This window comes from Zootermopsis nevadensis, unplaced genomic scaffold (assembly GCF_977971745.1).
Source record: "Zootermopsis nevadensis isolate Lab colony 2312 unplaced genomic scaffold, Znev_1.0 Znev_ptg000002l, whole genome shotgun sequence".
NCBI classification, from domain to species: domain Eukaryota; kingdom Metazoa; phylum Arthropoda; class Insecta; order Blattodea; family Termopsidae; genus Zootermopsis; species Zootermopsis nevadensis.
Genome location: NW_028259134.1, coordinates 18,415,276 through 18,442,795, shown reverse-complemented (window position 1 = coordinate 18,442,795; position 27,520 = coordinate 18,415,276). Strand labels below are relative to the sequence as shown.

The 27,520-nt window shown below is 38.7% G+C and overlaps 4 protein-coding genes across 19 annotated transcripts in view; 3 read left to right on the top strand and 1 right to left on the bottom strand.

Moving 5' to 3' along the window:
• Positions 1–3,933, top strand: part of osa (trithorax group protein osa) — a 165,355-nt gene extending 161,422 nt beyond the window's left edge. For all 10 annotated transcript variants that reach the window (XM_087352531.1, XM_087352525.1, XM_087352535.1 and 7 more), the window contains one exon: positions 18–3,933. In XM_087352531.1, the coding sequence (XP_087208657.1) occupies positions 18–2,507 (2,490 nt within the window). In that variant the 3' untranslated portion in view covers positions 2,508–3,933. The remainder of the gene's footprint in view (positions 1–17) is intronic.
• Positions 3,934–6,677: 2,744 nt separating this feature from the next.
• drosha (ribonuclease 3 drosha) lies at positions 6,678–21,475 on the top strand. 4 transcript variants are annotated; one of them, XM_087352651.1, is made up of 22 exons: positions 6,678–6,697; positions 7,580–8,998; positions 9,672–9,815; positions 10,108–10,262; positions 10,609–10,748; positions 10,985–11,152; positions 11,933–12,122; positions 12,491–12,607; positions 13,131–13,274; positions 13,775–13,925; positions 14,472–14,679; positions 15,269–15,402; positions 15,963–16,075; positions 16,494–16,714; positions 17,292–17,423; positions 18,085–18,228; positions 18,739–18,842; positions 19,118–19,223; positions 19,797–19,958; positions 20,165–20,325; positions 20,565–20,710; positions 20,920–21,475. In XM_087352651.1, exons 2-22 carry the CDS (start codon positions 7,641–7,643, stop codon positions 21,192–21,194), a joined length of 4,473 nt encoding a protein of 1,490 aa, XP_087208777.1. In that variant the 5' UTR covers positions 6,678–6,697; positions 7,580–7,640; the 3' UTR covers positions 21,195–21,475. The 4 variants fall into 4 exon arrangements, with proteins under 4 accessions (XP_087208777.1, XP_087208763.1, XP_087208769.1 ...); XM_087352637.1 differs by lacking the exon at positions 6,678–6,697 and adding an exon at positions 6,704–6,834; XM_087352643.1 differs by lacking the exon at positions 6,678–6,697 and adding an exon at positions 6,841–7,228.
• A 334-nt stretch (positions 21,476–21,809) lies between these two features.
• On the bottom strand, positions 21,810–26,749 carry LOC110839819 (mitochondrial-processing peptidase subunit alpha). The gene is made up of 11 exons (XM_022084344.2): positions 26,549–26,749; positions 26,085–26,338; positions 25,923–26,002; positions 25,751–25,833; positions 25,276–25,378; positions 25,089–25,181; positions 24,420–24,704; positions 23,907–24,115; positions 23,052–23,217; positions 22,839–22,971; positions 21,810–22,175 (listed from the first exon to the last, which is right to left on the bottom strand). The coding sequence occupies exons 1-11, from the start codon at positions 26,602–26,604 to the stop codon at positions 21,997–21,999; spliced, it is 1,641 nt and encodes a 546-aa protein (XP_021940036.1). The 5' UTR covers positions 26,605–26,749; the 3' UTR covers positions 21,810–21,996.
• Positions 26,750–26,846: 97 nt separating this feature from the next.
• The window catches only part of crb (cell polarity complex component crumbs), a 56,834-nt gene continuing 56,160 nt past the window's right edge, over positions 26,847–27,520 (top strand). For all 4 annotated transcript variants that reach the window (XM_087352588.1, XM_087352582.1, XM_087352593.1 and 1 more), the window contains exon 1: positions 26,847–26,995. In XM_087352588.1, coding sequence (XP_087208714.1) covers positions 26,965–26,995 — 31 coding nt within the window. In that variant the 5' untranslated portion in view covers positions 26,847–26,964. The remainder of the gene's footprint in view (positions 26,996–27,520) is intronic.

The following is a 27,520-nucleotide window of genomic DNA, read 5'->3' as shown; positions in this document are numbered from 1 at the left end:
TGTTTTTGTGTTTTCAGGGCCAGTCTCCCAACGTCGCAGGCAGTTCAGCAGCTTATCCTCCTCAGGCACCTCCAAAACGTGAGCTTGTGTTTCCACCTGACAGTGTGGAAGCCACAGTTCCAGTGTTATACAAGCGCAAGCGGATGTCTCGGGGTGATGTGGCACCTGTGGAGGCCTGGAGAATGATGATGAGCTTGCGCTCGGGCCTGCTGGCAGAGAGCTGTTGGGCACTTGATGTCCTTAACATCCTCCTGTTTGATGACTCAACAGTTGCTTACTTTGGTCTGGCACACATGCCAGGCCTGCTTGATGTGCTGCTTGAACACTTTAGGCGCAGCCTGGCAGACATGTTTGATGCCCCCTCCACCAATGACACTGAACGAAAGTGGTACCAGGTTCCAAAGCAAGATCACAGCGAAGTAGATTTGGGTTCAGTGAGTCAACCAATTGATCCTTTGGATCGGGTGCCCCTACTTGAAGCTACCCCAAATTACACCTTGTTGTCACGAAAGGGTGATGTCATCAAGGTGGTGAACAAAGACAGTGATATATTTGTGCTGGACAGCCGTAAGTCCTGGGATGTGGATGGTGACGTAGCAGAGGAAAATGTGACAGCAGAGTTGGAACAGGATCAGTGGCAGATGGTGGTGACAGATAGCAGCTCGACAAAGTACATTGTGACATGTTTCCAGGGTGAGTTTGGCAATGTGCCCTTCGTGAGGCTGCTACAGAACAAGGTCATGGAACAGGTTCAGGAGGTTTCTGATATGGAGGAAGCTGTGGTTGCTGACCCCCAGGTACCATGTAAGGTGAAAGAAGAACCATCAGTTGTTGAGAGTGTAAATACTGAGCAGGATCAAGAGACTTCTGATGTTGATAGTGAAAAACCTAATGTGATAAGTAAAGAGGACAGTGTTAGCAAAGAGTGTGTGGTTGTAGCACCAGGAGAGAGGAAAAATTGTGACAAGAAGAAACGGACTAAGACGTTAATTGGTGTGCTTTCTCGAATACAAAAGGAACCAATGGAAGTTAATGATGTGCTGACCAGAGAGATCCGCGAGAAGGTAGAAAAGAATGAAGTTGTGAAAAAGGAAGATGAAAATGAAGAAAAAGCCAACAATAATGATGGGGAAATTGATAAAATGTTAGAAGATAAAGATAAGAAGGATAAAATAGTAGTAGAAACCACATCTGATGAAACCATGGAGACAAATAGCAACAGCTTGTCATTGGAAAATAGCAACAGTAGTAGCAGTAACAGTGAAGTTTGCAAGACAAAAAAAGAGCCTGATGATGATGACAGCAGTAAAGCTAAATCATCTGGTAATGACAAGGTCACTGTGAAAGTGGAGAATAGTTCTAAGAGCCAGGATGGACAGGAAGACAATGGCTTGGGGTTGCGGATCCGGGACCCAGCGGGCACCCTGAAGAGACGCCGGATGTCTGACTATGAGGATGAGTGCTACACTCGAGATGAGGCCAGCCTGTACCTTGTCACTGAGACTCAAGATGCTCTAGCACGGCGATGTGTCTGTCTCTCCAATATACTTCGTAACTTAACATTTGTTCCAGGAAATGAGGTGGAATTTGCCAAGAATGCCACCTTCCTAGGGCTTTTGGGTAAACTGTTACTTTTGCACCATGAACATCCATCCCGCACGCACAAACAGCGCAACTATGACCGCGAGGAAGATGCAGACTTTGCAGATTCCTGCAGCAGTCTGCAGGGGGAGGCTGAGTGGTGGTGGGACTTCCTGCACCACATACGAGAGAACATATTGGTCACTGCTGCCAACATTGCAGGACACATGGATTTGGGCCAATACCCAGAGGAGATCTCACGCCCTGTACTGGATGGACTACTTCATTGGGCAGTTTGCCCTGCGGCCCATGGACAAGACCCTTTTCCCACTGTGGGCCCTTCATCTCCCCTGTCTCCCCAACGGCTAGCCCTGGAGGCATTGTGCAAGCTGTGTGTGACTGATAGTAATGTGGACTTGGTTATAGCCACTCCCCCATACTCGAGGCTGGAGCGTTTGTGCGCAGTTCTCACCAAACTGCTGTGTCGCAGTGAAGAACAGGTATTAAGGGAGTTTGCAGTGAACCTTCTGCATTACCTGGCTGCAGCTGACAGTGGCATGGCACGTACCGTGGCATTGCAGAGTCCCTGTGTGTCCCTGCTTGTGGCCTTCATTGAACAAGCAGAAGCAAGTGCATTGGGTGTAGCCAACCAACATGGCATTTCGGCCCTGCGAGAGAACCCAGACTCTATGGGCACGAGCCTGGACATGCTACGCCGTGCAGCAGGCACACTGTTGCACCTTGCACGTCACCCTGACAACCGCCCCCTCTTCCTGCAGCAAGAGCAGCGCCTGCTGGCTCTAGTGATGAGTCAGATTCTCGACCAGCAGGTGGCCTCCATCATTTCACGTGTGCTCTTCCAGTGTTCGCGGCCGCATCCTGAGCACATGCACTTTACTTCTCTGCACTCTTGTCTCTCCACGTAGTGAACAGATGGGAAGGTCAACAACGTAGGGGTTCCAGATACTTTGGCTTTACTGCCAAAAAGAGTCCCATACTCATCATCTGGGAAATGTTTGTTTCATAGACAACTTACATAGTGTGCAGTGCAGCAGAATGGAGAGATTGTCTTAACCAAGTGTTTAAATGGTTCCACGATATTGGAGCAAATAAAGGTGTTAGATTGCAGCTGAGAAACTGTTGATGATTATAATAAAAAGATTGACAAATCTCAATGAGGATACAAAGAAAGAATTCCCTGCAGTCGCTAAGCAGGTCTTGATATTTTGTAGATAGGGGGGGAATGAAAACTCTTCGGTAGCATCTTGAATCGTTAGGATTTTTGCAATCTGTATAAAGAATTATCACATATGAATTTGTGATCTTTCCAAGAGCTGAGTCTCCAGTTTTTCAGTCTTAGTGCAAGTAAGAAAACTTACTGCCTTGCCTTGTGAGTTATGTTCTCTTGTGTAATTGTGAGGGTGTGCGTGATATATAGTGTTTACTGCTACCTTAACCATGTACAAACACTACAAGCTGGAGACGGTCTGGGAAGTGAGGAGGTGTGAGGTTGATATTACGAGACTGAAGATACCACTTCCAGCTAACATGTGCTGAAACTTTACATAGTAATTAGCTTCGTAGACGAACAGGAGATTTATTTTTACCTTGTGGGAAATCAGTGTGACAAGTTTGGAGTTAACTGGGGCTGCAGATAATGGTCCAAATGGAGTTTCCTCTCACTCTGGACCACCTAGGTACAGGAAAGAGAATATCTTGATTTTGGATCAGCGTCCGCACCGATCCAGGATGGCGAGTTCTGGCAGGACAAACAAACAAATGGTTTTCAAAGACGAGGCCTCCGTGAAATATTAAAGATACACAAATATAAAAGGATTAGATTCTCCATAGAATAAGAACACATAGTTACTGAATTGTACCATTTTGTAAAATGCAGCGAGATGCCACCACATCAAAAAAAGTATTAAAAAAAAAAGGAACTTCAGTGTTACTTGTAATACCGATTTGAATGATCACTGTATTTATTATTTTGACCATGAATTATAAGTTTCATGCAAAGAGTGCGGACATGTGTGAACGAGATGAAGTGCATCAGGTCTGATGGGTGGATGAATTGCAGAATTTCTCTCAAGAAACAAATGTATAGCCCTTCCTACCTGCTGATTTCATTCACTGGAGTTGTCAGTCCCACCCTCCCAAGCCAGGTATCCCTTTCTCCCTATTCAACCTCCCCCCTAGGTTGCCCTTGGTCCTCATTTCATATTTGGTATTTACTTGTGCAAATGCTTTATATATGTCTGAATACTGAAAAATCAGAAATAAATGTACATAAGAAGTACTAAATAATATGTGATATTTAATGTTAAGTAATACATTGTAGGGTGTGGTGAACACTTTGTTTACTTCTTGACATTTCCACCCCACCTTTCCCTTGCCTTCCCCATATCCTGAGGTTCACCAGTCCTTTTTTTAATTGGTTGGTTGTATTTTGGCTGTTGAGCAGGTGATCACATGTATTAGAGTGTCTTATTTTGTCACTGAGCAGTCAGTGATTTTAAGGTGATGCTACCACTATTTTTATGGTAGAAGGAATTAAAGTAAAGTAAATGGCCTGCTGACCTGCGAACATTGAAATGTTTAAATTGAGTGAGATTTGGTCATATGCATTGTCCACGCTTAACATCTGCACTACATGGTAGTGATTTTTTACTTGGCTTGTCATGGATTAGTTTATACAATGGGATGGCAAAGCAGGTATTCCTTAATGAAGGTAAACCGTGAGAAATATAATCTCAACCAAATACATAATTATGGGTCAAACACCACTCTGTAACTGTGTTCTCTCCATTATTACACACATACTGCATGTACAATGGATACTTATGTAGGATAGTACATACACAGAGCATATACTAATGTACTCCCTGCTTTCTTCAGTAAGACAAGTGACATGACCACAATATGTGCTGTGTTTGCCTGATTCAGGCTTGATGGTCAAAATATGCTGATTGCCTGAAGTTGCCTGTTCTGTGACAAAAACTGAGCACTAAAAACGTCTTTTGAAGATCTTTTGGTGTTTCCCATGTGTGCAGTGATGTACAGATATTAATATAATTTCAGCTGTTGATGTTTATTAATTGTTTGGTTTTTGAAATATGAAAAATGCTGATTTCTAAAACTGGATTATTGTGCCTGTGAAGTCATGATATTCTTCTTCCTCCTTGATTGTTTCTTTGTGTTGCTTGTTATCCTACCATGCATTTGCATGTTTATTTTTTCAGTCTAACCTTATTATGAAAGGTGATCAAGAGTTGGGACATCAGGGATGCTTGATAGGCAATAAATGGAGATATATGTCTTTGAAATTTGATGATTATGTACACTGAGTTTTGTGAGAGTTTTAGCCTTTTGTAAAGAACCACTACTGACATTTTGACAATACTGAGGAAAATCATAACTTTTGCCAGGAGATAGGAAAGAATGTTAAAATATGAAGAATTTTTATGCATGATATTGCTTGTTTGTATTGTTTCACATCTTTGTTAACAGTACACAGGATTTAAAATATACATATAAGCATTGCAAGAAGTGACCAAACTTAAGGAGACTCTTAATCGGGTAATTTTGAACCGAAACTTCATGCACATGTTCCCAGTTCCCGTGCACTGCTATACAAAAAATAGTAGATACCATCAATTAAAAGCCTGTTGCATGGGGTGCTGTTAGAAATGACCATTCTGGATACATAGTGTTGGGTGTCAACTGGTGATTATATGGTAATGTCCTAGATATCAGTAGTTTGCATTATTCTTTGACTGCAAATCCAACAAATACCATACTGATGATTCAAATAATGTCAGTTCAAATGCTCAGATGGTGACATGTAGCCATGATATCAAAAAAGGTGTTTCAAATTTTGTACATCAGCTCACCATAAATACATTTGTTACTATAGTCCAAAGAATATATGTCAAAATGTGAGAAATTGTAATGGTATAATTTAGCTTTGTGGGCAGAATAAGTTCATACCATGAGAACAAAAGTAATGGTCATAGCTGTTTACATGTGACAGTTGTGCCTGCCTGGTTTGGAACACAACAGCATTACATGCATAGCAGGCACACTGTTAGATTTATTATGTTCCTTTTTTCATTATTATACTGACGTGCCAGAGTTCCCCAAGTGGTCTCTTCTGTAGGTTCTCAGACTAACATTTATTGGCATTTCCACATGCCCCACCCATCTCATCCTTAGTATCCTAGCTCTAATAATTGGTGAAGATTATACATACTTATGTTATAGAATAATGTTTTACAGCATTAATTAAATGCTCGATGTGTTCATTAATTATTAGTAATTGTGGCACATGAATATTAGGGCTAATATTAGTTATTGTTTTTTTTAAATTAACCTGAAAAAAATAGAATTCAAAGGAGATAAAAAACTACCCAAGGATTGAAAGACCATCCAGAGAGATGATTAAAATGGTCATCTTTTGCATACATTGATAACAAAATGGAGAAATGATGGAACTGTTACATTGTACAAGTGGGGTTGAAGCAGACGTCGAACACTTTACTGCCTGTTACACCAAAAGTGGTACATTATTAAAATGTGACATTTCCCCTGATGTGTCACTACAGATAAAGAGGTATACTCAGTGGCGGCTCGTGAGTCTGAGCGGTGGTAGTGCTGTGCAAGGGGGAAAAATCAGAATACTTTTTCAACACATAACAATATATATAAATGAAAAGTAAATTTACATCAGAAGAAAACCCATACGTGCTCGACGATGTTTTAACTATTTGTAAGTCCGGAAGAGGGCGGCCATGATCAGTTCAGCCGATTAGTGTATAATGACAACGTAAGGTGTAATATTAAAATAGTGATATAGAGGAAATAAAGTGTTACAAATTATATAAACACAAAAAATAAATTTTTCATTTTCTAAAAAAATATAGATGGTGCTGCAGCTCTTATGGACGTGCAGACACTGGGTATACTTGAAATTAGGTCTAGGCTGTCTTTCGGATTAAAGAATCAGGCTACCCTAACTGTAATGGTACCTTCTGCGACATCTATAATCCAATAGTTCAACTGTTGACTGAATTCTTTGCTTTAGAAGCAGATGGATGGTTATTATCTGTGTAGAATGGTACATAAGCTTTGTCTCCTTTTTCACTGAGTACTTGTTTTCTAATCTTTGGCAGTTATGTGTTACATTTTATCTACGATTACGGCTTTACATGAACTTTCCCATCATCACTTGCGCATAATCAGGTTTTCTATTACGTACGTATTTTAAGTATGAATACATAGTGGGTCCACTCATGCGACTAAATATATTTCAGGATTTTACAATTCTATCTGTCGCTCTACGTAATTACTTAAAAATGTAATTCGAACAGTGCTTTGTTGGTATGCATGTATATGTGTATACATACATTCGTGGTTGCCGTCGTATGGTCATTCAGTGTGTTGTTCCACTGTCTACACATTTTTTTTTTAACATCATCCTAATATCTTGAAGCAGAGTATAGTACATTTGTTTCAGTGTGAGAAATATACACATATTCCATTTCCTTGGTTATATCATTGTCATATTTGTTAATTAACTATTCCAATTTCATTGATTCAGCCTCTTTTCTAATGCCAACCAGGGTTGTTGGTTATGGGGTGTGGTCTGGTGAGTATGTGTGTGTGAATTCCTGTGTTGAGTTTGTTGTGATTATGACGGCATAGTTTTTTTCTGAAATGTATTGCAAAATTTCAGGTCGTAAGACATTTTCTGTTGAGTAGACGTTTGCTTCCATAACATTGATTAATTTTTATAATATTCCTACAATCGTTTAACCGACTTCGGTTATTGAAAGTAAGTATGCGGTTTTTGTTGCATAGTACTTTTAGAAAAAATGGCCTAGAAGCAACAAGGCAACAGGCAAAAAAAAACTTTATTGAGGTATAGTGATTCTTTACCTTGTGAAATACTGCAAATCTAAAATTCCACACTTGAATAATGAGTTCTTGTTTGTTTTAGGTTTGCTGCCATAGAGTACATGCTCTGCAGATGCTGTTAAACTGAATTTGGAAGTATCAAAATGTCACATGTGATGAGATTACCAGATTCATGTGGGCATAAGTACTCCAATCCAAGGTTTCCACCCCCAAATGTCAGACTTCCATTTCAGCACCCCACTGACCATAACATAAACCAGCCTCCAGTATCTGCAAGTTGCTTCCCACCAAGTGTCCAATACTCACATAACACAATTCCAAACTGTGTTTCGCCTATGGCACCTTCCTCACTTCCATGTCCAAACCCAATGTCATTTCCTCCACCACCATTTCGATCTCAGGAACCTAGGGCACCACCATCCCAACCAGTGCCAGTGTATAGTGAGGCCTCACCTCTATACAACCAACTTTTTAATGTGCCCCCTCCACATTCAAGTCCCTGCCCTGAAACTCCCTCACAAGTCTTTGTCCCTCCATACCCACCTCCACCTGTTCCAGCAACCTCCTTCACTGAACGGCTGACATTTCCTTACTGTGTGGACCCAGTTGGTACTGAGCGCTGTAATTCCTTCCACCCTCCGAGTGATTCATGGCACAATAATGTGCAACCTCTGTTACCCAGCATTCCTCAAAATGTGCTGAACCACCAAGAAAGGAACTCAGAGGCTGTGATCACATGTGGAGGCAGCAACTTGAAAGCAGCTGACTTTGTGGACATTCTTCCATACAGCAGGGATGAATATCCAAGGTCCCTGCCACAGGGAATGCGCACACAGATTAGTGATGAAAACACATATTCAAAATACAAAGACAGAGACAGGAGTGTGTCAAGGAGTAGCTTTGATTATAGGAGGAATTCCAGCCATCCTGAATATGAGGCACAACAGTGGGGTCACTTCCGAAGACAGAGAAGTCAGAGCCCACTTCATGGGATCTCACCACAAAGGAGGCGTTCACGAAGTCCTAAGACTGTAAGGAAGCGGTCAAGAGACAGTTCTCGAAGTTCAGACCAAAGACCTCATACAAGAGACTATAAGTGGTCGAGGGCTTGCAGTTCCAGGGAAAGAGCAAACAAGGATTCCCTGAGTCCTGAAAGGAACAGGAGGGGTGGTGAAAACAAGAAGTGTTCTGAAATTGGTGACAATGGGGTTTCTGTGAAAACAGAACTAGAATCTTCTCCTAGGAATCCCAGGTATTCTAATAGCCCTGGTGCTGATTCATTGAGATCTCACAGTCGAGCAAGCTTTAGGCGTACCTCGCACAGCCCTGATTACAAGTCTGCTGCCAGTTCACGGAAGAGAAGTCGATCTCATAGTCCAGAATCCATTAAATCCTTGAGTTCAAGGTCTGCACTTCATGTACCTCATAGAAGCTTATACACGAGTTCATACAAAGAGAAGAGGGCTGCTACAGAGCGAGAACTGCTGCTGGAGAAATGGAGGTGAGTCACATGTTAAATAGAACCATGGGAGAGTAAGAAATGATGTGAAAATGGTTGTCTTCTGGGTTGTAGTGCTGTGTAGTCTGGTAGACATTTAACCAGTGTTTCAGAGGTCCTTGTTGTCTCTATAATTTAGGGTGATCACCCTGTCTACACAGTGCTACAACCCAGAAGACAGTCATCTTTGTACTCGCAGCCATGAAAACCTCAAATCTTACTTAGGAAATTATATCTTGAATCTTTTAATTTTATTACCATAGTTGTATTTTAATTGGTTAATATTCCTTAGATGGTCTGTTCCCCCACCTTTTTTTCTTTGCTACCATATCTATAGCTGTATTGGACTTTTTTTACCTTCTCTTCAGTTGGTACTAACTATTTTACATTTTGATATTAATGGCAATAGTTGGGATTAGGAGGTGGATGAAACTGTTTTAGGGTCGTGTCTGTTGGTGGTCTTTTGTATTGACGTTGTTATATCCTTTGCCAGATTTTTATGAATCATGAAAATCCATATAAATGAAATTGTTTGTTAATTAAATATTCCTATCTGTGTTGCGTAATGTACGAGATGTCATTTATTTCAAAATGCTCATTACATATGTAAATTATCATTTTGTGCGTACTTTTGAAATGTGTTGCTGCATTGCAAGACTTTGCTTTCATATTTTAGAATGAATTACTGTGCTAACACTGCAGAGATGCAGAAGAAGTTGGAAGAGTTGGCAAAAATGAAACCAGAGGAGATTGTGGAACACGAGAAGAAAGTGTGGACGCGTACAGCCCCAGCTGACCTGTACTATGTGCGTGATGAAAAGTAGGTGTCACTATTCTTGTTGTTTTGACCTCATGGGCATCAGCTTTATTGCTGAGGCATGGAACTTACCTAGAGGAAAGAAACTACATTTGTAGGTGTGCTTCCAATTAAAAGGTTCAAAAATATACCTATTGATCAGAGTTTTGCATTGTCTACATGGGTATAACTGTTCTTTGCCTTCTCTCAGTATGTGCCTCCTTTCCTACTCTGTTCCCTCCAATTTCCTCTTCTCTACCATCTGTGCTTCTTCCTCATTTTCCTGTTTTATTGATATTGGCTGCGTTACTTACAGAAATCATAAGGTGATGAAGGCAACACCAAGGTTGCTTGCTTTGTGTGAGAGATTCGATGATGAGTTGGTAGCAAGAGCTGAGAAGGTGCGATCTGGCAGGCCCAAGTATGAGCCACCCCCTCGTAAGAACAGGATGCGGCTTGCCAAACACAAATGTAAATGTAGTTACAGTAAATATTATTTCTGTGAAATTGCTGTTATAAAAGAAACAGTGTTACACTAGCTAACAAACCTAGGAAGAACCTGTATGAATTTCTTTTTTCCTCCATTTCTTTCATTTCCCCATTGGTCTATCTGGTTTTAGTCCAGATATTCTCATCATTGCTCTATTCTCAAATTCCATCAGTTTCCTTGCTTATCAGAGAGAGAGAAAGCTTCGTACCCAACAAAACAAAACAGAATTATGTGATTAGTGTGCACTTCTTGAGTTTCGTCTGCAACCCATTCACATTTCCTTCGTAATTTAGAGGTTTCCTCTGTTGAAATTATTTGCTTGTACAGCTGAAATGTGCAGTTCAAGTGACACTTCAAGTGAAGAGAGTTCAACTGACGAGGAAGACTGCACAATGGAAGAACTGGAGAGGAAGCGGCTGCATCCATACCGCCTGCACCCAGAAATGTGGTACAATGACTCTGGGGAGGTATATTTCAAGTCATTTATTATTTTATTTTTCAAATACTGCTACTGCCACTTGCAGTAGTATGTAAATCTTGCAGACTTGACCAGTTCAGTTGTGGATTTTGTATAAGGCATGGTTTTTATGTCCATTTACTGTTAAGGTTTTGAAGTACTACATGATGAAATATCTTTGAAACATGCATGATATAATAAACTTGTTATTGTGTCAAATTGTGACTGGTCATATGTTGTTGACAGATGAATGATGGTCCTCTGTGCCGCTGCAGTGCTAAAGCAAGAAGGTATGGTATTCGCCATGGAATCTATGCAGGAGAGACTCATCTTGTGAAATGCAATGTAGACACAAACAATGCTGACAGGCTGTTTCATTACCGCATCACTATCTCTCCCCCTACAAATTTTCTGGTGAGTTAACTTATATCATTGTAATTGTCAATGTGCTTATCTGCCCAGATTGTCACAAATGTGGTTTGGTTGTGGCACATTATTCTTCTTATGAACTCAGAATGTTTGTTATTCACCTGGTTCTCTTTCATGTAAAAAATTAAGTTCTGGTTGTTTTTGTAAATTTATAGTTCAATAATTTTAGTTTTATAGTAGTTGGCATAGAGAGTACTATAGTTGTTCTTCCAGTTACTCCTGTTGACATGTTACTTACTACATGTTAAAACTTTTCTTCTGCCATCATCTTTTTCAGAAAATGTAGAAGATGAAGAGAAAATCACAAATAGTGATTCATCCAGTTGGCTGTTCTTATATTTCACACATCTCATAAAACTCCTCACCAAAGGGTATTATTCCAGATATGCATGGGATATTGCTGTCGTTCCAGCCAAGTATCTAATGAAATGAACAATGCATCCTGACATACTTTCACTGAAACTTTTTCCTCTCAAGTCTTCCAAATGGCTATAAAGGGATCATAAAATTTTCAGAACAGACATTGGTGTAAGAAACAAGGAACAACTTCACATTCTTAGAAAGACCCTCATAATATGTTCCAAGTTAGCAGTATTGAAAATTCAAGTTCAGTTACCAGGGATTTAATTAGAAGTATTTTAACAAAATTGATGTAATTGTATTTTAGAGTAAGTAACATCTCTGTGGACATAGTACACATGCATCTCTCTGCTTTTGTGTAGTGTGTGCACTAAAACTGGGCCTGTCTCTGCCTTTATATTGCAGACCAAGACACCAACAATTATCAAACATGATGAACATGAGTTTATATTTGAAGGATTCTCCATGTTCTCACATTTTCCCCTGGATAAACTGCCAACATGCAAGGTGATCCGTTTCAATATAGAGTACACAATTTTGTACATTGATGAGAAGTTGCCAGAGAATTTCACTATTCGTGAATTGGATCTCTTTCGTAAGTATCTAGGTGCATGAGAAATCAGAATTATAGTTTGTAGAAGCTGTTGACTGTTTTCCTCCTCCATGTCTTTTATGGATTGAATTCACTGTGCCTCTATAGCATATGTATGTTGAGCAATGTTTATAGTGCCAAGATAAAGTGGACTGCATTGATTATGTGCTGTTAATACTAATCATTTGTTTGGATGAGCCACTAAGATGTGTGTTATCCTTTGGTTTTTTGTCTTTCATTTGTAATTCCAGAGCTCTTCTGAATACGCTGTTTACACCCTTTGTTTTTGCGTATACAGACCACTGTATTAAGTCAGTGGTTTCAAGATAAAAATGTAAAAGTTTTAGCTTTAATATTTGGCTGCGTTTTAGATGACTACCTGTTCCGGGAACTGTTGGAACTGGTGGACCTGGACTTCAAAGCTCATGGTGACTCCACTGGCTGTTCACAGTTCCACTTCATGCCTCGATTTGTTCGAGATCTTGCAGGTGTGCCAATTTTAAATATATCCATAGGGCATATGCAATGTAATATTAATGAATTCTTAAAACATATCATGCCTATGTTTAGAGGTGGAATTTGCTTATTCAGACTATCCTGAAGTGTCTGGTGTAGCATTAAAAACAGAAATGTAAAAAATAAATATGTGTTTTATAGACCAAGGTTTGTGTCAGCAGAATGTGATTTGTGAGTGTGCAGGGATTGATGAGTTTGTTATTAAGAGTGTTGAATCTTTGTAATGTAGTGCCACAGACTTAGTAAGGTTTGTATTCAGTAACACTGGATTTCTGGTCTTTGTTTCTCATCTGATATTCTGTAAAGAAAACAGCAATTTGGAAATTGAATCTATTTCCATCTTCAGGTGAAAGGTTAGGAGTATGTAAGAAGTTAATACCTACTCACTTCTCTAGTTTTCCCTTGGTAATTTTTCTGCATGTTTCTTGTACTTTACCCAGAAAGTTTTCTGTTTTGTGTTTGTATTCATGACAGTCAAATTGTTTTTGCTTTCAGATAATGGGAAGGAGATCCTGTCGATGAATGAGGTGATGTACTATCTCCTGATAAACAGCAAGTCTCTTATAGAAGAGTCAAAACTGAAAGATCTTCTGAGCATGCCACAGTTCAAGTGGCAAAACTTTGCAGATGAAGTGAAAGGTTTGCAGTTTTTCATGTCACCAATCATCATCCATTGATTTTTTCACTAGTGTGGGTCATCTTAGAGATAAAGTCTTATACGTTCTTTGTCATCCTGCAAGTGCTCCTGTTATGTCTTTGTTCATCCTATCTCTACCCATTTTTGTATTCCTGATGGTTATTTATTTAATACTTTATTTTTCAAGCTCTCAAGGGAATCCTGTTGTCATCTACACAAATTACATCTCTACCACTGTGTTCTGATCTTCACGGTATGCTAGTAATTTTCGACTAGTTGAGCTGCTCAAGAAATTTGCTGCATGTGCTTATATTATAATGGGTTGTGACAGTATGAAGGTACTGGATCAAGGTTTTCTTTTGTGAATACAGTGGTGAACCTTTGGGTTCCATGAAACCAGGGAATTTCTTATTAAACTGATTAAAAGAGTTCCTTCTTGGAGGTTGTATGTTCTTATGTTAAGGTCAGCATATTTGTTAGTATTGTGAATGTATATTTTCAGGGATGGTTGTTACATATCCTGGCATGAAGCCATGTTCAGTGCGTGTGGATCAGTTAGACCGCGACCAGCAGAAGACAGATGCCCTTCCATACCCAGAGATTGTGCACTTTGGGATTCGCCCTCCACAGCTCAGTTATGCTGGCAATCCTGAGTATGTTCTTTGTGTTTAAAAGTAACAGATTAGCTCACCAACTCATTTGCATTGTTCAAAAGCATTTATCAGCCAGTTTAGTTCAACTGAGGGTGTTTTAAAAGGACCCTTTATAGTCAGAGACATAAATAAACTACAAGGATGATGAAAATAATGATAACAACAACAGCAATGATGGCAGTATTATCTGTTATCAACAACAGTTGCAGTAGTAGTAAGAGAAATGAGATAATTTTATTTGCGTTGATAAGTCTTTTAATAACATTAGGTAAAATTATGCATTACACCGTATGTCGTCTCCATGTACCTATACATAGAGAGTCTGGAATGGCAGAAGGATTTCATGTTTATATATATATGTGGTTTCTTGCTACATTTCTAAAGATAATGTATGGAGTTGTTGTTTCTTCTATGCTTGCTGCTTGTCCTGCCCATGTCATCCATCTTGTCTTAATCACCGTAACAATGCTGGATGATGAGCAAAAATTATGAAGCTTCTCATCATGTAATTTTCTTCATCCCCTTATGGATTTTTGTAACTGTCAGATACCAAAAGGCCTGGCGGGAATATGTGAAATTCCGGCATCTGCTGGCCAACATGCCAAAACCATCATTTGAAGACAAACGTAAACTGGAAGGAAAGGAGAACAAACTGCAGGAAATGAGAACGCAGAGCAAGATGAAACGAGATGTTACTGTTGCTGTGACAGCCAATGGTTTTCACCGAACAGGCATCATGTGTGACATAATACAGGTTGGTGCAGAAAGAATACTTACATTGTTGTTAGCCCAGCCTGTTTAGCACAGTTCTTTAAAGATGATTGCTTTTCTTCAAGTGTTTAGTTCAAAATGGGAGTAGCAGGAATTGTTGAATTAATAATGAAGCAGGGTAGTGATCTGTTTGTGCATATAATTGCCACTAGTACAGGTTTAAGTGGCACTAGCATTGCTTCTATCTTAGAAATTTGTTTGGCCTTCATATTTCATTATTAGAGTCTGGAAATTATGAAAAAGTGTGAGGGTGGAGATGGCCTCTTCATTTCTAGTGTAATGGAAGTCTGTTTGATTGTTCAGAATTTACTGCAGGGGAGCAAACATGAATGTAGCATAATATTGTGTTTACATATCGATAGTAATATAGTCTGCAAGTAATATCTTAACAAGAGTTTATGTTTTTTAAACAAATCCTTGTGTTCTTGTGACATAAAAATTAAGTAATTCCCAAAACTGGAAAAATTTTAGAATTTGTAGCCAGTCAGACTTCGAAGACATCACAGATTTGGACAAGATGCACATGAAGTTCAAGCATGATAGTGTCTTAATGGTTTCTGAATTCCTTGTAGCATGCCATGCTGATCCCAGTTCTGGTATGCCATCTGCGCTTCCACCGCTCCTGTGATGTGCTGGAGAAAGTAATTGATTATAAGTTCAAGAATCGCTTCCTGCTGCAGCTGGCTCTGACTCATCCTTCATACAGGTGAGGGATGTAGTCAGACATGTGTTATGTCTAAATTCCTAAGGTTCATCATATTTGTCTAGCACTGGCAAATCCTTTCTGTATTTTTAGTCTTGTCATACTTACTTTTCTTTCTTTCCTCCTTAATGTTCTTTATTTTTGTCCAGCTTTATTTCACATTCTTTCCTCGATCTCTCTGTCTTCTAGAAATACATATCAGTATTTCAGATGTTTCTTGCAGTGAAAAATGTAGGTAATACCTTTCCAGGTTTTGTTCTTTAAATGTGGCACTAGATTTAAACGTGCATTTCATACATGTGTATCTGGGAGTTTTTGTAAAGAACTGTATTGAATAAAATGAAAGTGAATGTATAAGATTTAGGACTCTTATGATGGTGATGCTGTCAGTGTTGGTCCATGAGGACTTGTAGATATATACCAATGTTTCAGAAGAATTCTCTTCCTTAATCTTTAGGACTGAATGTGTTTAACCCCTTTCTTTTTCTGAATTGCCAAAATTATCTTGATGGCTTCATCTGTCTCTCCATGCTTTAAATAGAAATATTGGTGGTGCATTTCAGAGAGAACTTTGGTACAAATCCTGATCATGCTAGGAACTCACTAACAAATTGTGGCATTCGACAACCAGAATATGGAGATCGGAGGATTCACTACATGAACACCAGGAAGCGAGGTGAGATGTCAGGTTTAAGATGATAGTAACTGGTTGGGAGACAAACTTGTGCCTTCTGTTGAAATGGTGTAAGGTCAAAAATTTGCTCATAATATCCAGTATTGTGACATGAAGTCAAACGAAGGGAAGTAAGGAATACATGCCGAATTTTAATTTTGGAAAGAAGCTACTAACAAAATTGAGAAGATCATGTTCAAATTGTATTGTATTAAAATTGATTTTGGACAAATTTTAAAGATGTGAATGGATTGTACTGACTGCAGATGGGGCCTGATGACAGATTTTATGATAATGGTAATCAATCATTGGGGTCCATGATGGCAGGGAATGTAAATCAATTGATTTAATATTATCTGCTGTTTAAAGATCTTGTTCGACGGAGGTAGTTATTCAGTTAGTTGTGTTTGTGTGTTTGCAGGTATTAATACGTTGATCAACATCATGTCTCGTTTTGGGAAGAAGACAGAGACAGAATCTAACATTACTCACAATGAGCGCTTGGAGTTTCTAGGAGACGCAGTGGTTGAGTTTCTCACTTCAATACATCTCTTCCACATGTTTCCTGACCTTGAGGAGGGAGGACTGGCTACCTACAGGGCTGCCATCGTACAGAACCAACACCTTGCTGTGCTTGCAAAGGTAAGAACTAGACTGGAAAGTGCACTCCATTGCAGTGCACATTTTTCACACAAGTTCTTTACAGACTCATTTATGTAGGATTTGAGGTTTTCACAGTGGTGAGTCTGAAGATTGCTGTCTTCTGGGCTATTGCGCCATATAGTCTGGTAGATTTCCACTGTTTGAGAGGTCATACTGCCTCCATCATCAGGGCGATGAATGTGCCAAAGTGTTATTTAAAGTGTAAACATTTTTGTTTGTATGCATGATTTTATATATTTGAGACAATTGTTTAAATATGATAGTAACTTCTTGTTAATATATCACCATATAGGACAAAATTTAATCAAAATCTGTTTAGTTATTTCAGAGATAAATAATGCTGTTAAAGAGGCACAACAAAGAACATTTAAAAATTACTAGGGAATAGTATCCAGTATTTTGGAACAGAATTTTTTGCTTTCAGTTGCATGTATACATGCCTAAAGGTCCCATTTATGTAGTAAATTCTCATCACAGCCTTGCATAAAAAATGGCTTTAGTGTGGAGCTTTTGCTGGGAATGTAGTCAACAGCTGTGTCAAAAATTGTGTTTCCAGATTCTGAGCCTTGAGGAATACATGCTGTATGCTCATGGGTCTGATTTATGCCACGATTTAGAACTGCGGCATGCTATGGCCAACTGTTTTGAGGCTCTCATGGGAGCATTATTCTTGGATGGTGGCATTGAGGTATGACAGTTTCACTACTGAATCAAGTGAATCCCTGCTTTAATGTGATATGAAAGTTCATCACTCTGTTCACAAATCCTGACCAGTGGACCTTGCCTTGAACCATCTGAATTTAATCAGCAACTAAAACTTTCATGCCAAAGATTCCATCAAGGTCCAAGGTCCTTTTTGCAAATACGAGTTTGTAAAGGGATTCTGAATGACTAAGATACATCAGTGACCTTGGATCAGTTAGTGCAACAACAATCTGTAACATTTGGCTTATCATAAATCTCCAGAGAATACACTTTTCAATCTTGCTGAAGAGTTGTCTTTGCTGTATTCTTCCTAAAATTTTTATACTTTTTATGTGTCCCACATGGCCTTTAAAATGTGATTCCAATTCTCTGTAATGTGCCATTTAAAATATATAAGGAGTTTTATAAATTGTTTTTGTGTGTTTGTTATCTTACATTTTTTTAAATCTTGAAACAAAATTGTGTCCTGTACTGTTCACTTCTTTCACTCAATTTAACATTCATTTATTGTGATAAGTCTTCATTCCATATGTAATATGTTAATTATGCTGTATTTAATCTATTATGACTTCTATCAAAGCTTGATTTGCATAGCCCAAAACAGAAAGAATGTAGATTTGTTGCAAATGTGTGTTTTAATACAGGTTGCAGACAAAGTATTTGCAGAAACCTTGTTCAAGCAAGACACAGACCTCCTGGATGTATGGGTAAACTACCCACCACACCCCCTTCAAGAACAGGAGCCCCTTGGGGATCGCAAGTGGATCCCTTCCTTTGAGCTCCTACAGGTAAGCAAGTATCTGTGTGACCTTGTTGGAATGAAATATCTAAATGTTATATGGAAGCTGAAGTCTTGTGGCTTCAAGATTTTTACGTGAGATTTCAGGTTGTCACGGCAGCAAGTATGAAGATGGCTGTCTTCTGGGTTGTTGCGCTGTGTAGTCTGGTAGAAGTGAGATTCTTGCTGCCTTCATTGTCAGGGTGATGAGCAAGCTATGTGTGAGGAATCGGTTTGAGATATAGGAGCCAATTAGTCAAGGCAGACGTTTGGCTGGTCCAACTTACTCCACTGATGATGGATGCAGCAAGCACCTCTGAAATGTCATCAAACTTATACCAGACTGCACAGCATTACATCCCAGAAGGGAGCCACAATATATTAAGAAGTCCAGCCTTTGTTGCTTCCTTATGTGTGGAGCTGCAACTGCTGTCATTTTGTACATTTTGTTTGCTTATTATGCAGGATTAAAGGACTTTATATTTTAAGGTTAATTTAAAAAAGGCAAAACATTTTTCAGAATCTGACCAAGTTTGAAGAGTCAATAGGCGTTGAATTCAAGCATATACGTCTCCTGGCTCGAGCATTCACAGACAGGAGCATTGGATACACAAATCTTACACTGTAAGTTCAGATAAGTTCATTTGTATTCACTTTCCAAAAATACGTGCTTTGAAGTAGTTGTAAGCAGAGATATTTAATTATTCAGTTATATTTCGTTCTACCCTCGCATATTTTGAGCAAAGTAAGCTCATACTTTTTCCCAGAAATTCTTGTTTTTAATATCTGATTTCTATTATTATTTCCCTAGAGAATGTTGTACATAAATTTCAAACTGTGGAAAGTTTTCCTGTGTATTTCACTCTGCCTGTATGAACTATTAATGTGAAATATTTCAGAGGGTCTAACCAACGCCTTGAGTTCTTGGGGGACACTGTACTTCAACTGATAGCTTCTGAGTACCTCTACAAGTACTTTCCAGAGCACCACGAAGGGCATTTGTCAGTAAGTGTACTAATACATACTTTACTTTTAGTCTTTGCAATTGTAATACTTAAAATCTCTACCATCTTCACAAGTGCATTGGATCAATTTCTGTAGTGCCACTGTGTACAGTTCGCAGTCATCAGCCGTTCAGAGTCAGGTATTTCCAGAACAGTTTATTAGAAACATTAAACTACATTTTCAAACATTTATGGAATTTGAACACAGTTTTACACGTCTTTAATCTGAAGTTCAGAAAATAGCTTGTGAGGCTAGCAAGAATCATGCAATTATGTACTCATTTCCATTATTGGAGGAAATGAGAAGTATATACAGAAATTTTGTTACAAAATCACTAATGGCTCAACCATTTGGGAGACTATGATGAATATGGGATAATATCAAAATGTATCATAAAGAAATAGGTATGTGAACTGGATTTAAGTGGCTTACAGCAAAATCCATTGACATTTTTATGATGCATATGGTGAACTTTGAATTCTAGAACAGTAGGGAATGCCTTATTGAGCTGAATGGCTAAACTGCATGGTGAAGGTCCTGTAACATTGCAGTTAGTTATTTGTTTGATTGCAGTTACTACGCAGTTCTCTGGTGAATAACAGAACGCAGGCTGTTGTATGTGATGATCTTGGGATGATCAGCTATGCTCTCTACTCAAACCCCAAAGTTGAACTGAAGACAAAGGATCGGGCAGATTTACTCGAAGCTTTCCTTGGTGCTTTGTATGTTGATAAGGTATGTATGTAATGGTATGTGAATATTTGAAAATAAAGTTATTAATAGAGGTAGCTATATATCAAGGGACTTGAAGATTTATACTTGTGTACTGTAGTTGGGGTAGTTAAATGAAGATGATTATAATAGCTGGTATGTTATTAGTAAATGTGCAGTATGATCGGTTGTTGCCTGTACTATACTATAGTTTGCATTTTCTTCCTCAGGGATTGGACTATTGTCATGTGTTCTGCCATGTATGTTTCTTCCCACGACTGCAGGACTTTATCATGAACCAAGACTGGAATGACCCCAAGTCAAAACTACAACAGTGTTGTCTGACATTACGTACCATGGAGGGAGGGGAACCAGATATTCCAGTGTACAAGTATGTAACGAAGCAAAGCAAAGCTAGCTTTTGCCAAATCTGTGAACACTATTGAAGTTATATTTTATAAATATATTTCTAGCTTTCAGCCTACTGTACTCATTTCACAAGGAAAGAGACTGGTATCATCATATTTGTGTGTCAAAGTTCCACCTCACCTGGATGCCCTCTTAGCTGCACCAGTGATTTCTCTTTCAGTGTGCGAAAAGCTGATGTAGCTAATTGTTTGTTGTTCACAGGGTGATCGAGTGTAAGGGTCCAACCAATACGAGGGTATACACGGTAGCTGTGTATTTTCGTGGAGAACGCCTGGCAAAGGCATCTGGTCATAGTATCCAACAGGCAGAGATGAATGCTGCAAAAGAGGCGCTAGAATTGTCACAAGGTACGGATGTGTGTATAAATAGCTTTGTGTTTCCTACACCACGTGCTCGTGTATCTAAAACCCACCATGAAGGTACATAAAGGATCTGAAGGTAAAGATTCCCAGATTCTAGACCTCAGCACTTGAGTATTTGCATGTGTGAACCATATCACCTTGTTTCCAGATTAATTTTGGTTGCCATCCTGCCATGTGCCTGTGTCATGTTACAGGCCTGTTCCCACAGCTTGACCACCAGAAACGAGTCATTGCTAAGAGTTTATGGCGTCAGCGGCGGCCTCGCAGCATATCACATATTAGATCGTCACAGTCTTCTGACAGAGAAAGGCAGTCCTCTTCTAAAGAACTGTCTGATTTGCCATCATCACACCAAGAAAAGTCATCGTACAGCAAAGGTCGCCGATCATTTTCAAAAGATGTGCGAACTGTTTCAGACAACAAATCAGGGTCAGTGGCCTGCTTACATGTGTCTGCGGGCAAGGAGTGAGACAGAGGCTACAGTGCATAAGGTGTTGGGGAACCCTTACTTTTATTTTCATCAATAGTGTACCACCTGCTTTAACAATCAGTAACTGTATTTTTCCCACAGTGTATTTATGGATTTCATTATGATTCTCACATGAAACAACCATTATTTCCTTAAACAACATTAACCATTCAATCTTTGTAATGTAGATGCGTTGTTCTTTCTTTGAGGTGCAGACTGAATTATTAAATATTATTTAGATGACCTTTAGCCTAAAAGGGTTAATCTAAATATTCATAATTTGTTGTGCTTTTCCTTTACATATTTTCTGCAGTATTACATCTCAGAAAATGTTAAATTAAAGATGTTTTAGTTCTATGCAATAAATAGCAAGTGACAAGCAAATAAAATAGTAGGCCAAAGAAAAGAATGGCTAATCTGAAGACACTGAAGAAGATAGATGTTTTGTGTCGACATAGCAGAGTATTAACATAACAAATGGAAGATGTATGCAACCATCCAATGTTTCAAGAACTGGATGCCCTCATCTTCAGGTGTAGTGAAGGAGGTACCTACTTCAGTACCTACCGTTATGATAAGGACAGATCCAGTTCTTGAAATGTTGTGTTTTAATAATTTTCATTGAGAGTGCAGTTTATTTTTGAAATGAATTTATGTATACAATGATGATTACATAATACCAAAAGAATATTTAGATAAGCTAGGAACATACAACAGAATTTATTTTTGTATACTGTCATGTTTATACATTGAAACTTGTTTCCATTTATTTAGCTCATATTCTAAATTTATATGAACAAGTTCATCGGAAAAGCGAGAGTCTCCCCCTACTTCCAGGCAATTTGCCCTCATGATTCAGTAATCCTGCTTGAATATCAGCCATAGATGGAAGTTTATGTATATCTCCTCTGGCTGCGATGGAGGGTTGCGATTTCAACAGCTGCCTTGCCACACGATGTATGTCTTCTGCTGTTACATCCTCTGAAAAGAAGATTCAGATCACTAATAGGTCCTACATCTACTTACATTCTGTAATGTTTCCATGGGCAATTAAGCAAGTCTTTTTCTTTCAGGGGACATCTTAAGTTCCTATGTTCAGTTAACCAACACCTTCTTCCTTCAGTTTTTTGACTAAAGAAAGAAAGAAAGAATTCTTGGGGGTGTGATTTACATCAGGATAATGTCTCATGGAAATAAGGAGGCCGTATACAGGGGTTAACTGGTAACCAAAAATACATTTTCATTTACACTCTACACATTACATGTTTCTTGACTCAACCTTCATGTCATATGGCCAATTGGCACAGCACAATATCTCATCAGTCACATAAATGCAGATCACATGATGTAGACATAGAACTGAAATGTAAATATTTCTTCCACTTGCTTTGGATTTTATAATGGGTCCCACCTTTTCAGACATGGTTAGTTGATACTTTTTTCATATGTATGAATGAAAAAGAAGGGCCAGCTTAATGTTGCCTGTGGCTCTTTCTGATTTTAGTTACTATTGCAGCATATACCTCAAGAATTTGAGGAAAACAAGGAATCTCAAAAATTTCTGTAGGCCTAAATTACCAATGCTGTAATAACTTTCCTTCATTCATAAATAGCAGATTTTGTAGAGTAATGTCGTCACTTTACCAATTGCTTTTATGAAATGTTCTGGCCTCTTCCTGTGTCCAGTTGCCAGTACTTGTCGTGCAATGTCTTCAAACACAACAGGACGAGCCTCAAGATTCATTAGTAGCATGGACTGAAGCTGTCGCTTGGCTCGCTGAAAAATAAAAGAATAACTCCTAACATGTCAGACATTCATGTGATGCCAGTTATTATCATCATATTTTAAACAGAAACCTGTAATTCTGGCTCTCCTAAGACCCCTGCCATGTTGACTAGCTCCTTTACGAGAACTTCCACCATTTCATTCACATGTGCAGGAGGTGCGCTTGCATGTATGCAGAACAATCCAGAATCCAAGTAGGCATGGTTGTATGCTGTTGCACTGAACATCCAGTGGTGCCTATCCAACATAACATTGCACAATTTTAAGCAACTTCATTGTACAGGGTCCTTTTGAGAAGCTAGTCGTCACTCTGTCAACAAAGTTCTCAATTTATGGATCCTGAAAGTTCATCACCATATTCAAAAGTCTGCTACTGGACCTTGTCCACACCCTATTTTTTAAGATCAATTTTAATATCTATCAACACCTGGGTATTCCTGACTAGAACTATGAGGTGTCTACTAATAATCACCCAGTGCAATAATAAACAATAACTCTTGATATAGAATGATCACTTAAACAAATGTCACATCAGATATCTCACTAATGATTGATTTTGTTGACAGAAGTTACTGTGAAATATGCGAACCTGTTTCCAATTGTAACTTAGTAGCAGTTTTAATAAATTGCCATGAAATTTCACTTCATTTATAACCTTGTGGCCAGTGAGTTTATGAGAAATGGTGAATGTAGTCCTAGGTCTGTAAAACCACTTAGAATACTAATCAAAAGAAAAATGATGGGTCAATGTACTCAATATTTTACTTTTATATAATGAAAAAACAGTATTTAGGAACATACTTGGGATGAAGTGGGCAATTTAATGTCTATCATGTTTTATTTTCACATTATTTGTTATCACTTCTTTTAAGAAGTTACATGCAGCATGACTCCATCCACTCGGATGTTGACACCTGAATGTGTACCTATTGAGAACGTTGGTGTACAGCCGAGTGTACATGCCTTTCCCTGGGCCTCCTGCGCTGAATGATCCACCTCCTCCCATCATCATGTTGAGAACACAAATTGGTATGAAGTCATGATCTTGATGAGAGAATCCTTCCAGGCCAATCACCACATGAGCCAACTCTGGCAGCCCAGACATTCCGGCATGCAGGGGAATTGTACACTCTTCCTGCTTGACAAATGTCAGTATCATTACTGCTGCATGAACTTTCTAGTTGCAATGTGAGTGGATTATTAAAAATCTGCTCCAGTGCAGCTGTCTTCCACTTGCCTTCACTCTTCACATGCACTATCCTGTGGGATTGAATCTGGACCTCTATGATTAGAAAGCAGCACCTGATTACCTATGCTAAAGCATGGCCCAACTTTAATTACTTAATTACCTCATATAATGTATTGCTGAAAAAAATATTTCTGCATCTCTTATTGTATTCTAAAGCTCTACAGGTTTTGTCGTAAGTTATGAGTTATACCTGTACCATCCCTCCAGTATACTGTGCCACGGAGTCATCAACTTTCATGCTAAGTGTGGGTATAACCAGATCTGTATCTTCCTCCCAGATTGGCTTCATGTCCACAAAGTATTTCTGTACACTTTCAACCAGTGCGTTGTGTTCAACCCCAACTCCAGCAACTACCATGCGTCTTGGGGTGTAGTGATGTTTCAAATATGTGAATAACACTGATCGATCAATTGTCAACACATTTGCTTCTGGGCATATCTTTGGCAGGCCCAATGTGTTGTCTCGATATGCAGCCTGTTCACACAAGACAATAACTTTGTTAATACATCAGTCCTTTTTATGTAATAACACCTTATCAACTGCTTGGGCTAAGTGTGTATCAGGAAATGACAGGAAAGTACTAACCACTACACACTGACATTTGGCAACATTCAACAACAGAGACATTTACAATGAATGTAATTATTATAGGCATGTTGAACACATTTCATAATAGGAAATGCCTACTAAAATCAGTTTTCCATCTATTAAGAAATGGGTTGGAGGTATACATACACTGTAGGAAATGGAATGTGCTGAGAACTATGGCTGAATCACAGCAATGCAGAATTATATTTAAAACAAAACTCAGGTATTGGTATCAAGATGGTATATTAAGCAAAAGCAGTGAACTCATACCGCATGAATCATGTCCATAAGAATAGTTTCTTGCTCTGGTCGCATGTATAAATTTTCCAATTCAAAGCTTAAAGCTTGGCGGGCACCAGCCAGCTAGAACAGAACAATTTAAGATGTTAGGTATGTTATTCATATTACACAGCAGGGAACAGCAGCAAGAAAGTTATGTGTAGTATTCTGGATTCACCTCCTTTAGAGAAATCTGAGGCCGAAGAATAACCTCACCAAGCACCCGAACCACAGAATCCATGCCGCGGCGGTCTGCTGAAGATGCATATATAAATGTGTCTCTGAAATGAGGATGGAAAATGCAATTATCACATAACTATATGCTGTTAATGATTTCTAGTTGGCACATATTCCAGGCACATGCAACCTCACCATTCAGTTTTATTAGGTGTCTGCATTATTTTCTACTGTCCCAACAAGCTTTGGTTTTCCATAACATTTATACACTAGTTAACCCCTTGATGTACAATCAAAATTAAGAACAGTTAATTTAAATACCCTATATTTACCATTCATATCTTGGAAATGAGGGTTCACAGAAAATGACTTTCAAAGGTAAAACAAATTTGCTATTAAAATTTCTGTACATCCATTGGTGATAATACAATACTAAATGCACATGAACTTTTATGTTACACTTCACTATCTCTTACCTTGAGGACTGGCAATCACAGATACCTCCATGTTTTTCTAGCTCAAGCATAATCTTATCTTTGTCAGGGAACTCTGTTGTTGACTGCAGAGGGAAAAAATTGGTTATTGAATGATAGCGGAAAGAGCTTTAAAATCCATACTGTAACACAAAGAGAAAATTGATTAACTTACGTTGAAAGCTAGTTTTTCCAGAAAGTGTGAAATTCCACTAGGATATGCCACTTCATACCTTGAGCCTGAATCGATCACAACTGTAATGAAATTACTGAATTAGTACAATGCAAATCACTATGATTATCTTAAAAAGCAACAAATAACGCCATTCATACTTGCCTCCAACTGTGCAGAACTGTCCAAAACGATTCTCTGATGCAACTTGCAGTCCATTTTTCAAGGTTGTTACTTGTGTAATGTGGTGCTGGTCTTTCAATGTTGCATATACTGGTGTTGGAAGACCTGGTAATGGTTGTGTTAGTGGAGGCTGAGTTGACGATTTATTCTCAATAGGGTCTTGAGTCGATTTTGAGTTTCGACTGGTAGAAATGCATTTCCTCCATCCCTGCCAAGTTAGACCTGTGCTGGATCCCCTAAATAAATAAGATTCACGTTAGTGCTAAATAAGAACATCTCTCCAATTCCGTGTGATTTATTTCTGAATGATATACACTAGACAGCCAGTTAAATTAAAATGCAATTATTGTCCACACAATTTCTCACTGAATGTAGGTTAGACACATAAATCAGAATACATCTTGAGTAACTTCCTACGTAATCATATAGTGATATATTTAGCTTACGATTGATTTCTTAGTAGATTTGCCCCAATTCTTTGGAAACCAGCTCGCCCGACCATTATTTTATTCCTTACGAATTAATTTATTTCTATTTTCTGTTCAACGGTGTATGAAAACTATCAATGTTGCCAATACAACCTTTCAACAAAATTTCACATGAAACTTCCCTCTTTTTCTACATAATCCAGCTATGACCATAGATAAAATGCCTGCACTGTAATAAGTTGAAGATAATATGTTTGCACTGCCATCTGGGTTGAGGAATGTAACTACAAAGTGACTCACTAGTGTTTGGAGTGGGGGAAACTTAGAACGAGTGCGAATACCTGGAGAATGGAGTGTAGTGATGTTTGTGCAGTGACAATAAACTAACGTTATGGTGGATTAATTTCATTAAAATATTATGAAACGAGATTAACATGTCCATGTACGGGTCTAGGTGCCTTTTTGGTGAGTACTTGTTAGCATTACAGGAGTTATTATTACGAATTAGTTGTGAAAGTTCACCTGTGAATCGAAGTGGACAGGTGTTACAGAATACCTGTGTTAGTGGTGTTCAGTCATGAAATGCGTGGAGTGTATACTCAAGCACGATTGTTTCTATCCTCTGCATAAGATATCTTGTTCTGCTTCGAATATTTATCGGAAGACCATGGTGCAAAGATACAATACGAGGCGCGCAATTTGGTTGTAGGTGCAGAACTTTTTTTAATCCATGAACAAAACAGCTTAAACTGTGATTAGCGTTGGTTCTGTATGCCAACTGAAGAACGTAGAACCGAAGCGTGGAATTGTTTTGCTAAGTAGGAGTAGCGACTGCGATAATTATAGTCATGAAAATGAGTATCTAATGTAGCGATGTAATCGTGCTGTTTATTTGTAAGGTTTCGGATTCGAATATCGATTTGGAGACAAGGTCTTCTGGCATGTTTTCATGGTGTTACACAATTCTAGCAGCCAAATGGTGGGATAGGT

What these genes read in the sequence shown, in the direction of transcription:
- drosha (XM_087352651.1), top strand. Translation starts at nt 7,641, where the DNA reads ATGTCACATGTGATGAGATTACCAGATTCATGTGGGCATAAGTACTCC. An exon ending in TACTATGTGCGTGATGAAAA is followed by an intron (nt 9,816 to 10,107) that starts GTAGGTGTCACT and finishes CGTTACTTACAG; the next exon opens with AAATCATAAGGTGATGAAGG. An exon ending in AGTTATGCTGGCAATCCTGA is followed by an intron (nt 13,926 to 14,471) that starts GTATGTTCTTTG and finishes TGTAACTGTCAG; the next exon opens with ATACCAAAAGGCCTGGCGGG.
- LOC110839819 (XM_022084344.2), bottom strand. Translation starts at nt 26,604, where the DNA reads ATGGTCGGGCGAGCTGGTTTCCAAAGAATTGGGGCAAATCTACTAAGA. An exon ending in CTCAGATTTCTCTAAAGGAG is followed by an intron (nt 25,182 to 25,275) that starts GTGAATCCAGAA and finishes GTTCTGTTCTAG; the next exon opens with CTGGCTGGTGCCCGCCAAGC. An exon ending in ATACTGGAGGGATGGTACAG is followed by an intron (nt 24,116 to 24,419) that starts GTATAACTCATA and finishes TTTGTCAAGCAG; the next exon opens with GAAGAGTGTACAATTCCCCT.